At 38.4% G+C, this 12,188-nt stretch overlaps 1 protein-coding gene across 4 annotated transcripts; it reads left to right on the forward strand.

Moving 5' to 3' along the window:
* Positions 1-333: 333 nt before the first annotated feature.
* On the forward strand, positions 334-10,905 carry LOC134666569 (centriolin-like). Of its 4 annotated transcripts, none has more exons than XM_063523767.1 (20): positions 336-524; positions 1,400-1,533; positions 1,675-1,797; positions 1,877-1,988; positions 2,304-2,354; positions 2,427-2,716; positions 3,133-3,343; positions 3,711-3,850; positions 4,242-4,378; positions 4,584-4,740; positions 4,829-5,011; positions 5,108-5,223; positions 5,320-5,549; positions 7,287-7,441; positions 7,641-7,759; positions 7,861-7,963; positions 8,282-8,413; positions 8,800-8,907; positions 9,344-9,549; positions 10,487-10,905. In XM_063523767.1, exons 1-20 carry the CDS (start codon positions 494-496, stop codon positions 10,503-10,505), a joined length of 2,757 nt encoding a protein of 918 aa, XP_063379837.1. In that variant the 5' UTR covers positions 336-493; the 3' UTR covers positions 10,506-10,905. The 4 variants fall into 4 exon arrangements, 3 of the variants coding, with proteins under 3 accessions (XP_063379837.1, XP_063379838.1, XP_063379839.1); XM_063523768.1 differs by having other exon boundaries at positions 4,248-4,378; XM_063523769.1 differs by lacking the exon at positions 8,800-8,907.
* Positions 10,906-12,188: the final 1,283 nt, after the last annotated feature.

The raw sequence follows: 12,188 nt of genomic DNA on the forward strand, positions 1-12,188 counted from the left end.
TATTGAACGAGAAGGAGATGGTTTCGTATCGTTTTTTAATGTTTACATTATTTTTTGTGTAAATTACCAAGCATTTTTATAAATAATCAATTATATAATAATTATTAAGAATCATTGAGGTGTTACAATGTTGATTTAAAAAAACATCCTATATGCGACTTAACGTCATAATGACGTCATCGGCACCAAAGTTGCGCTCTCTGATTTTTATAATACACTCTTCACCCGACTTTTACTATTGGTTATTAAATTTAAGAAGTGGTTTAAAAAGGCTGTACAAGTTAACAGCCGGCTTGTAAAATTAAAAAGTTAGTTACGTTAGTTTATAAACACATTTTTTGAAATTCAGAACTTCATTTTGACATGTTACCTAAAAGACTGCATTGTACTGGAAAATAAACTCAAAATTTCCAGTAATTTTCAACAAAGTCCTTACGGACTTCAAAATTAACCATCAAGAGCAATACCAACAACACAGCTAGGTATCTTAAAAATGACTACCAAGGCGCAGAAGGATAAGCCTCGTAAGTTTTACTAGTTGCTATTAGTTTCTTGTATCAGAACGGAAAATAAAAGTCGCGTCAGGTGAATTTGGTCGACTGGTTGCCAGATTCTTTATCCGGTCTTCCTTCACACCAAGTCCAACACTTTAGGACAACCCAAGTTCTAATTATATAAGTGTTTATTCTACGAGTAGCTTTGCGGTTGGATCTTAAAATAAGTCGCCTTATTTGAGGATAACTGACGCTGTGAGGGGTTGTTTTGGGATGTTTTTAATTGATTTAAAACAAATTTAGCTGCCGCAAATAAGTTTTTTTTTATATTAAGACGGTCTAGAACGCAAAATGACTAGTGTAATATTTTGCCTATATTCCTTATAGTCTACATCGCACGGTTTAAAACGCAAAGTGACCACTTTTTTATATCACTAAGGTAGGAGAAAACGAGGGGAGGCCTTTGCCCAGCAGTGGGACACAAAAGTAGGCAGGTAAAAAAAAAGGTAGGTTAGGTTCGTTAGTTATCTTCAAATGGCCGAAGGCCAAACGGCCCAGATTAGGAGCCCCGCTATAGCGGGGCTCCGTCGACATCGCTAACGTAAAGCTTAAAATATGATGTAGGCATGTCGCGTTCGGGCCGTTCGCGATGTAGACTAAAAGTGATATAGGCAAAATATTACACTAGTCATTTTGCGTTACAAACCATCTGCAAATAACCCAATATTTGGCACTGGCATAACCTCAAACTATAACTATGAAATTATGAATAATTTAGAAACCAAGCATTTCCGCGGGGGGAAACTTGGAGGAGAGGGTTTCTCCCCCTCCCCCCTCCCACCCCCCTCCTTCCCTTTCTATTAAGGCGACTTATTTTAAGATTTTTACCTAGCTTTGTTTTATAGATATACCTGGGCCTAAGTATGTGCCTAGGCCGACAGCCGCATCAATCGCGCGCGCAGCGCTCGCCTCCAACCGCGTGTCTCCTCAGCTGCAGCGTCGCGCGTCTACTAAAACCCCAAGTTCGCCAAATTTAAAGGTACCTACTCGTAGTTATTTTACCAAGTTTGCTGTATACGTAACGGCCACCGTCAATTCATGAATTCTTACCTTTACGCCGGCGATTACGGCGCGGCGGCAGCACTAATTACGATGAATGGTTTTTTGTTGCTAATTACAGAAAAATCCCAACCTTCAACGAAATCTACATGACATCTCTTCAAAGGCAGAGAACCAAGTGGATACAAAAATCCATGATTTGGAACCGATCGTTGATACCAAGACTGATGTAAATGATGTTGAGGTCTGTATAGTTCTTAAATTAAAACGGTTGTTTTTATTATTAAAGAGTTTTAAAGTAACTTGAAGCCATCTTATCTTAGGAGAGCATTGAGGAGACTCAGTATCCCGATACCAGCCTAGAAAGGCCAGCGATATCAGAGAGCCTGAAGGACGAACCTCATCTTGATATTTTACCATTGCCCTCGGATTACGGTGAGTCGCTTAGCCATTCATTTGTCCATTACCAGGATAAGTCTGCAACGATTTTGATTGCACACGCAGTGTGTTATTTTCAACCTTCTATGAATTTATGACGTATAAATAACGAGTTGCACTGCATGTGCTCTCAGAAATCGTTGCAAACTTCTACACACACATAGGGCCTCTTTGTTAACGTGTTACCATAGATGACATACATATCTAGTTAAAATCATTTATAGAAAGTTTTATTATATGGCCTTCATATACTATTGCGTGTTCGTTTTTTCACGTTTAAAATATTATTTTATACATATTTTTTCCTTGCAGACTCTGTAGACACGGGAAGCACGCAGTCAAAGAGCCAGCCTCGAACTCCAATGGCGAGCCAGCCACGAACTCCAATGGCGAGCCAGCCACGAACTCCAATGGCGAGCCAGCCACAAACTCCAGTGGCGAGCCGTCCGCAAACCCCTAAGACGCAAGCAGGAGACACTCGGCCAAATACCCCTCGTAGAGGACAGGACTCGATTTGGTCCACCCCTCCCGTCAGTCGACCGACCACGCCCCGAAAAGCTCAACCTATTTCTCAATCAGTGCCACCGCCCGACGTGTCACTGCCTGCCTCGTCTGTCTGCCTACGAAATGATACCTCGGAAGTCGACGATAATGATCTCATGTCGGCTTTCACGGCGAAGCAGAAACAGTTCCAACAAATGAAGAAGGAATTGGATGTGAAACAAGTAACAATACCTAGTCATTTTCTTTTGTATCGGAGCTTTTGCATTAATATTTTAGTATTCTCCTGACAATTGTTAGCCTTCTGCCCCTTTCTTTAGTAACATGAGTAAGAAGCTCAGAAAATACCATTCTTCCATTTACGGTTCTATCTAATTGGGAGGTCTAATATAAAAGTAAAGTTGTATAGAAATACTTACACCACAGTATACTCGCGTGGTATATACTTTTTAAGTTAACGCATTCACTGCCACCAACGCATATATGCGTCACCATGACTTTCATGCTGTGCCTTTGACGCACAGACGCGTTCATAATATATAGTAACAGCAAAGTACGGCACCTGGTGAATGTCCAGGAAAAGATGGTGGCAGTGAATGCGTTAAAGAAAAACCCGCTTATGCCCACTATTCCTTTCTAGCAAGCGGTTCTAGAAGCGTTCGACAGCCTGCGCAGCCTGCGTGAGCGTTTGCCGCGCGAGAGCGGAATGGGCGGCGGTGAGGGTGCAGCGCAGGAGCTGCTGGTGTTCAACGTCGCTGATTGGCCGGCGGAGGAGTTGGAGCAGCTGTGCCGCGGCGCCGCCGGCGCAGACACCGATGGAGCGATGCAACTTATTGAATCTGTCCCCATTGGTATGTTGATCCCCACAAGTCATGGGACCTAGCGAAGTTCCTTTTTAGTTCGTCTGTTTGTCTATAGTCTGTTATAGGTATTAAACTATGAAGTACTAAAATAAATATTTTAACTCTAATTTGTTCTTGCATATAAAATGTATAGCGTATATTGACTCTACAGTTAAAAAAATATTAGAGTATATCTTGAATGGTAGCCAGGGAAGAGTCATTGCCATTGCAAATGTTTTCTTTCTGTTAACATTAAACTTAGTAAACGCAAAAGCTACTTAGTTACAGAGTAGGTATAACGAATTTCATGGTTTCGATTTTGCTAATTAATTTCACATTGAAGGTGCCGTAATTCATAAACTTTTTAATCTTATAGATGAATCCAACTTTAATGAAATACAAGCCAAAGTGATGAAGATGCCAGAACAATTTGCTGAAATATGTCTCCAAGCGTTCGCAGCGCGACAAGAGCTTGTAGATTGGGTTAAGGATCTTCTCCTTCCGCATTCTGATAACGTAATAATTATATATTTTGTGCCTAAGATACACTTCAGTATGACATTTTTTTTTATTTAGCCTACTTTGGTGTCCCACTGCTGGGCAAAGGCCTCCCCTCGTTTTCTCCACTCGACCGTCATCGGCATTTTCCCACCATTTAGGGTAAAATGCGTCCAAGTCGTCCCGTCATCTCCTTTTCGGGCTGCCTAAACTTCGACCTGCACCGTCTATTGTGTTCCGTGGATCACATTTTGGCCCACCTTTCTGGGTGCATGCGGCAGACATGTCCAGCCCCACTTAAGCTTAGCAGTCTTGACGCCTGCATCTACAACTCTAAATAGTTCTGGAGCGTAGTTTCGTGTTTCTGTTTCGATCAGTATGTGAATAAAATTATGTTGTTTATTCAAAGCCACAGGACTGCGGCGAAGGGGAAATATTGCAGAGAATTGCCAATTACAACTCGCAAGGGCTTCAGCTTTGCGACGCTTTGCGGGAACTTAAAGAACAAGCGGACAATGCGGTGGATACAGTATCATATTTTTCCAAGTAAATAATCGATTTCAATTTAGTATTAATTAGTTGAACAAATATTCAAAATATGCAGATGCACTATTCTAAATATGTATACGTATCTTCTTTTCCGAACCAGATATATAGTGGACCTATATTTCTTTTTCATCAAATAAAGTTAAATGTTACTGTTGGGTTAGTTTGATGTTATTCTATTAATTGACTTTTTTTCTCTTTTTAGGCGAATGTGGAGAGACCAAAATGCATTAATAAGTGTAGGAAAAGTGCTAGTCCGTGATGTGGCATGTCTCAAGCAAAACCTTGAAACGCAAACGAATGTCCTCGAGCAAATGCAGTCACAGTTACATAGCTTACAAACCGGAACTAGTAATTTACAGGTAAATTTATGTACCAAAACACTTAGTACAAATGTAATCGTTATGTAATAATACTTTAGTTTGACTTAAGTTGATATAACTTTTTTAGGAAATACACCAAGAATTGGAGGAGGAAAGAGCTGCGAAAAAATTGCTTCAAGAAAAACTTGCGACGACTGAGAATCAACATCGGCAGTCTCGCATTCGGGTCACCAAAATGGACCGACAACTTAAAGAAGCTGAAGCAAGCATAGCCACTTTAACTGGCACTGTAAAAGTGCTTGAAGATCAGGTACTTACCTATGTTTGATAAATGTAAATATTGAATTATATTATACCTATAAATTTATACACAATAACCTTTATAACTTGATTTTATTCTCTTCAGTCTCGACAAAGAGAGATACAACTGGAAGCACGGGCCAGAAAAATGAGAGAATCACTAAAAACTGGTGAAGTGGCGAGTGGTCATTTAGCACAGAAACGTGATGCATTACAGGCTGAGTAAGTATACGTATAATCCATCAATGATGTAAACTAAATACAGATTTATAACTTTGCGTTAAAATTTCTCTTATTAATCAACTGACATGTTAACAGAGTAACAGAATTGAAAGACCAGATTGAAAAACTATCGGCGAAATATAGCTCCACTATTAAAGATTTAGAAAATAATTTACAAGAAACAAAGTCTGCTTTGGAGGAACAAACTTCATTAAATCGTAACAGGGACACGGAAATAGCAAATGCGAAGAATACAATTTTAGCAGAGAGCAAGGCCACAGTTGACCAACTGCTTACCAAAATAAGGGAACTTGAGACTAAAGCCGGTAGGTTTTATGACCAGTAGTGTATTAGAAGCATTCCATGAAATTGTCGACCGTTTGTCCCGTACAAACGCGAATTTTCTGAAGATTTGCAGAAATAAGAGTTTCCTTTTCTAAGACAAATGGTCAAATATATGCACAGAAAAATAATCGCCTGTTTTAAATGCCGAAAAAAAGGTCGCGACACAGGAAATAAAACGCGTTTGTACGGGACAGCCCGTGGAATGCTCCATTAGGGTGCCCTATTGATATTCCGAAAAAAAATACGCCTATTTTTGTTTCGCCGACAACGGTTCGCCGACGGGTTCTTTGGCGGAGTAACGATTGGCCGAATCTCATTACGCATAGTAGTCGTTTGCGAGAGTAGTCAATAAGCAGAACATTGATACGCATGTTTACTATTCGTAGAATAATCATTTAGTAACTGTCATAATTGCCTGAGAAACCATTAGTCGAAACACAATAGGTCGAATGTTCATTTGGCATTAATATTGACTAGAAAAACTTCTCTCTATTTTATTATTTTACTAAATTAACTTTCACATACTTGTAGTATTCATCGAAATTGCTAAAAAAGCAGTTTAGGTTAGTTCAGAGCTGCACCGCTAAGAAAACGAACCGTTGCTGGAAAAGTGGGTTAGGTTAGGTTAGAACTGCGACCCCCAAGAAAACGAACTGTTACCAGAACATTGGGTTAGGTTAGAACTACGCCCCCCAAAAAAACGAACTTGTTCCAGAAAAGTTGGTTAGGTTAGGTTAGAACTGCGACCCCTAAAAATTTAATTCTTTCCAGAAAATCAGATTGCGTTAAATTAACGACTCACTAAATAAAATTCGTCTGTATCTTAAATTTTGGTAAAAACTGTATTTATAAGAAGTAACTTTTCTACAGGTACATGATTCTGTGAAATGAAATTACATGAACAAATTTTCCTTGAAACTAAACCAATGTTTTAATTTTTTGGTGAACCATAACTAATCCGAACTAAAATTATTTGAAGTAAATATTGTGTAAAGATTATTTTGCCATTTGACATTACTTGAATTTTTTTCTGTGAAACAAAAATCTTTATAAAAATTGCCAGCAAAACAAAGCTAAACCATATAAATATAATGATTGTTATAAACCATAATTTACTTTGTTTTTATCAATAAATATTTTTATTAATTTACTTAAAAAAGGATATTTTATTTCATCCTTTTGGTTGTGGGTTTTCTTTATTTTTGCAAAAAGTTTTTGTTTCGAAAATAACGACTATATAAAATGTGAAACGTTATTCGACTAAACATTGCTTAAACGAAACGATTACTCTGCTAAATGGAAATCGTCCAATAATAGTTACTGCTAATTTACACAGAAGCGAACTAAACGGTATGTGAACCAAGAGTTTACGTAACGTTAGTCGACCAAAAGTTACATTGACAAATAAATGACTCTGCGAAACGATGTTCGGCGAATCGTTGTCGGCGAATCGATGATCTGCTAAAAGTTTCTCGGAGAATCATTAGGTACCCCTCCATTAGAGGTTTGGATTTATCTGCCGGCCTAGCCAAGGTTACAATCGCTATCGCTTCGACAACGAAAAGCATTATGTCTCTCTATCACTCTTCCATATTAGTGTGACAGTGACAGTTGCGTTTCGATCGCTACGAAGCGTAAGCGATTGGCATCTTGGCTACGCAGCCTGATTACTGATTTACTTAATGGTAAATATGGATATACCTATATAAATATTCCAGCAAACAACGTTGATCAAAAACAGCCCACTTCACGAGAGATGGAATTGTTAGCAGAACTGCAAGCAACAAAAGAGACACTGCGATCGGTAGAAGAAGAAGTTATAGTGTTCAAACAGGAGAAAGTTCGATTCTTGGAAACTCTTGCAAAAATTGCTGTAACTACCCTTTCTCCAGAATTACTTTTATTGTTTTGATCGGTTATGAAAATGTACGTAGTATGACTGCAGATCTTTTTTTCAGTCCTTTTTACCACCTCATACATTTTTTTCTGGTGAATTTCAAGGTGATAATATCTCAAAATATCTCGTAATGTTCCAATCACGCTGGAAAAATATTGAAATGCCATTGTTTTAGGAGTCAGACGACAAAGTAGGGATGCAACAAAAATTGGCTGCGGAACTTCTCAGCAAAGAGGAAATAATAGGCAAGCTGCAGGTTCAAATCAGAGAATTAACCAAGAATGATAAATTACTGTAAGTTTTTGACGTGACATTGTAGCATCAAGCACCGTAAATCAATATATTATACAAGTCTAAAGCTATATACTGACGTCTAACTGATGGTTTTGTTTTAGTTCCCACAAAGTTGTTCAATATGAGCAGTATATTAAGGTTTTACAAGCACATAGAGCTGGAATCACGAATTTGGAAGAAAATACAGAAGATTTTCAAAAAGAGGTACATAATATGTAGTGATTGTTTTCCATCGTATTTCCTCGGAAATGTTCATATTTGTCATGCTGCTTCAGTCAACCTCAATAGTTATACCGAGACTGACTGAAATAGCAAGACACGTTCGTACTTTTCCCAGAATTCACTAAATCTGTACCTATCTACATACCTTGCTGCTAATATTGCTAAAATGTTCTAATGTAAAATTGATCACATGTTGCGCTCTAGTTTTAGCTTTTAGCTTTTTTGTTTAGCTTTGAATATAGGCTGCCAATGAAAATATATTAGTACATATGAATATTATTACTATTCCTTACTTCGTAGATCCTAGATTTACGAATGAAGCTTTTTACTGAAATCAACCGGAACGAGGAACTAATGGAAGCGCTGGCGAAGAAGGATCACCAGCTGGAACAGCAAGACAAGACGTCACGAGCCCAGGCAAGAGTCATCAAGGTGACACTATATAAATAATCCTCTACGTAGTCTATTGTCAAGTTCCTAAGAGTTTCTGTTGTGGAGACATAGGTGTCCAATACAGTTCTACTAACATTACAAATGTGGAAATTTGTACTGTGAGCAGCAGCAAATATTATAACAAAAATCAACACACCTTTGTTGCCATATGATAATGGGGCCACTCTCCTATCAAGAGGTCTTGGCATTTAGCCCGCTCTGTCCGGCGGAAGTTTGTCTATATGTATTTTTGATTTTAAAGAACCAGCAAGTAGTTTATATTCTAGGTGAAGCCAAAACAAACAAGTAGAACAATTCATACCTACATCCTAGGTGTTTGCCGTGATTGGTGGAGTTTTATTTTTAATTTTGTATTACTGGGGCAGGTGCGCGAGGAACTGATCAACCTGCTTAAGAACAAGGAGACCGAGCAAACCCGTGAGCTGTTGGCGCTGCAACAGGACCTCGAGAATAGAATGAAAATCGTAGACGAAGTGAGAAACGGTTTCTTTAAAACGTCACTTAGATAAGAGAATTACACTCTCACACGCAATTAACTCTCTTTAGGAAGAGGTTTATCGCCCACTTGCTTATAGGACTTTCTGAGTTTTTGTTACTGCAGTTTATTTTCATAGAACATATATGTAACTATACTAATTTCGATGAAATTTGCTATATGGGGGTTGGGGTTTTTCTGTGTTGAAAAATCGACTTAGCTGTCTTATTTCTGGGAAAACGCGCATTTTTGAGTTTTTATATATACCTATATGTTTTCCGAGCAAAGCTCGGTCATCCAGATATTATTACTGGTTTGGCGCATCTATTTCTAGCGTGACACTGCACTGCACTTGTTTGTTTGTTTTGTTTGGTCAGTGCCTACCTGGGGTTAGAATTAGGACTTTGTTAAATAGTATTTCATAAATTTTACAGGTAAACAAACAAATTGCGGCCAAGGCGGTGGAGATCCAGGAGCTGTTCGCGACGCTGGAGAGCAAGCAGCAGCAGATCCACCGGCTGGAGAAGATTGTGCTGATGCTGGAGGAGCAGCAACGGCGGTCGCAGGCGCAGCGCACGCGCCACGAGGAGAAGATCGCCGCGCTCGAACACGAACTCGCGGAAGGGTGTCGCCGGGAACGGTGAGGATGTTTAATTGTTTGTGGTGGAGATCCGGGAGCTGTTCGCGACGCTGGAGAGCAAGCAGCAGCAGATCCACCAGCTGGAGAAGATCGTGCTGATGCTGGAGGAGCAGCAGCGGCGGTCGCAGGCGCAGCGCACGCGCCACGAGGAGAAGATCGCCGCGCTCGAACACAAGCTCGCGGAAGGTTGTCGCCGGGAACGGTGAGGATGTTTAAATTGTTAGCCATATTTTGTGTGGTGAATATATCTTAGGTAAGGTGGGGTAAGAGGAACTATGGGGGATGGGTCCACCTGAACTGCAAGGTGGACACTTTTAGGGAATATAAACCGATAGAGATACTAAAGATATTAAAAACTAAATTAAATGCTAATACTATTAAAAATAAAGCTTAATTATAAACAAAATTAACTTAAAAATATTTAAGTAGAAGGACTTTTCTCATAGGTTATGGTTTAAGAAGCCCGAGAAAAATTAAGTAAGTACCTATGTCGTTGCTTATCATGAATAGTGACACAAAACAAAATGAAATGCCATTCGATTTTAAATCTTACCAGTAAAAGATAGAATATTAAATGCAATAGCATTTTGAGTTGTGCCACTGTTAATGATAAGCGTCGATGTGTCCCTTATCCCATCTGACCTTAGATCATACAAAACAACTTTTACTAAAACCTCGAAAAATTATTGGTTATTTCGTAAGTATATTTTGGTTGATCAGCAATCGATGTTTTCTATGGGAGATTTGTAACCTGAGCATAAAAAATCTGCCTTAAATGGCGATGTCCGTAGGAAGAGGCAGCTACAGAGAAAAGGTACCTAAGGGCAAATCGGTTATTTTTTGTATGGAAATAATCAGTTTTTAACCGAAACCGCGGTTATTTCCATACAAAAAATAACCGATTTGCATTCCCTAATTGACATGTTTTTATTTTCAGAAAGTTCCTGTTCTTCTGAAAGGCCAAAATTAAAAGTGACAAGGAAGTGCTGATTTAAATTTACTGTAGTAAAATTAAACATTCGAAATTCAAAAATAAGAGCCATCAGCAGCTTCTCGGTTAAGCCCTGAATGATACTTGATATTTAAGGTACCTAAGGCTAGACAAGGGAAGGAACGCGTAGTGCGTTCGTTTTTGCATTGACTCATATACCTAATTATGATATTGATGGCGTTGTATTAAATCAATTACATTTTTTTAAATTAACCACAACGCGAAAACGAGCACTCAAGCCTGCGTAATGGAAACAGTTTAATAATAAAAGTAGATTACCAGAATTTGGTTAGCGTTTTGGACCCAAAGATAATACGGTTAAATTTGTCTTCTTTAATGAGTTAAAAATAAACCCGTTTAATGGAGCGCTATTTGTGTTTTTTTCTTTAAGCAATATTTTTTTCTAGGAATGCAATTATTGGCATAAGTATATATTATTATGTCGGCGGCCGATCGTAAAATCATTCAGACCATGATCATGAAATTCTAGGCATCTCGTGAATCGTGAAAATCATTTTCTATTTCTGGACAGTTTGCCCTTTGGGAATTTTACAATCGGCCTTATTTTACATGTCATCATGTCATCACGTCATCACGTCATCATGGTGTCATACTTTCTAGCAGTGACATGGTTTCGTACGGAATTCAAAAAATGTATGAGAAATGTACGAAATTGAACGCTAAGTTAAAATAAAAACATCTACCAGGCGGTAAAAACAATGAATCAATCTGTCACCGCTAGGAAGCATACTTTCTGGGGGGCGCTATCTATTCCACTATGTAGCAGTCGAGTTTTCAACTTTTTTGTGAAACAGAGAATACGAAAATAATTTTGATATTATCTGCTTATGGCAATGCTATGAAAATTATGGTACTCATAAAATCTTAAAGAACTTTATACGGTACGCAGGTTAGAACCTATCTAATACCTACTTGCTAATACATAATTATGTAAAAATACCTGAGCATGCGTACAACTATATCGTAGTACAAAAACATGAACCAATTGATTAGATGTTATCTTGTTATTTGACGCTCAACAGTTTCATTACGCTTTTGCGACCTCGTATTTTGCAGTATTATCTATGTAAACTGGTTTCAATGCATTCAGACAGATAATGTGAATAATGTGTTTAGTTAGGTAGTGCCGTTTCTGTGGTTTTGCTTGTTATTTCTTACCCCAGAAATTAATCCAAAATTTAAAAAAATATTTAGGTATTGAGTTGGCCAACTCGTGCTTAGTACAAAATTAGCACAGTAGTTACCTTACCTACTATTTTATATATCTTACCTACACCTGTAGGTATAGAGAAAAAGAAACAAGGTGAAGCGATACCTATAAGCCAAAATCAGTCTACTTCGTTTCCACCCCCACTGTTAATTACAAAATTACCAATCACAATTAGAGGCCTAATAAGTTTTTCAGATCTCTGCAACTCTTGTTGTGGGCCAATACTCGGCACGGCACCGGCACTCGATTGAAAAGCTCTATAATTATTAGGTATGTCGCGGTTGTATAATAAATAATACTTTTCACAGCAGCTCATAAAGGTGATGAGAAAGTTGCATTTTATCCACATGAGTGGCAAAGTAATCTGATGCAAATTTTCAGTTGTTTGCTCATGTTGGCTATTAGAATTAATTTTAA

The sequence above is a fragment of the Cydia fagiglandana genome, chromosome 8 (genome assembly GCF_963556715.1).
Source record: "Cydia fagiglandana chromosome 8, ilCydFagi1.1, whole genome shotgun sequence".
Taxonomy (NCBI): domain Eukaryota; kingdom Metazoa; phylum Arthropoda; class Insecta; order Lepidoptera; family Tortricidae; genus Cydia; species Cydia fagiglandana.

What these genes read in the sequence shown, in the direction of transcription:
- LOC134666569 (XM_063523767.1), top strand. Translation starts at nt 494, where the DNA reads ATGACTACCAAGGCGCAGAAGGATAAGCCTC. An exon ending in CTGATGTAAATGATGTTGAG is followed by an intron (nt 1,798 to 1,876) that starts GTCTGTATAGTT and finishes ATCTTATCTTAG; the next exon opens with GAGAGCATTGAGGAGACTCA. An exon ending in ACAGTATCATATTTTTCCAA is followed by an intron (nt 4,379 to 4,583) that starts GTAAATAATCGA and finishes TTCTCTTTTTAG; the next exon opens with GCGAATGTGGAGAGACCAAA.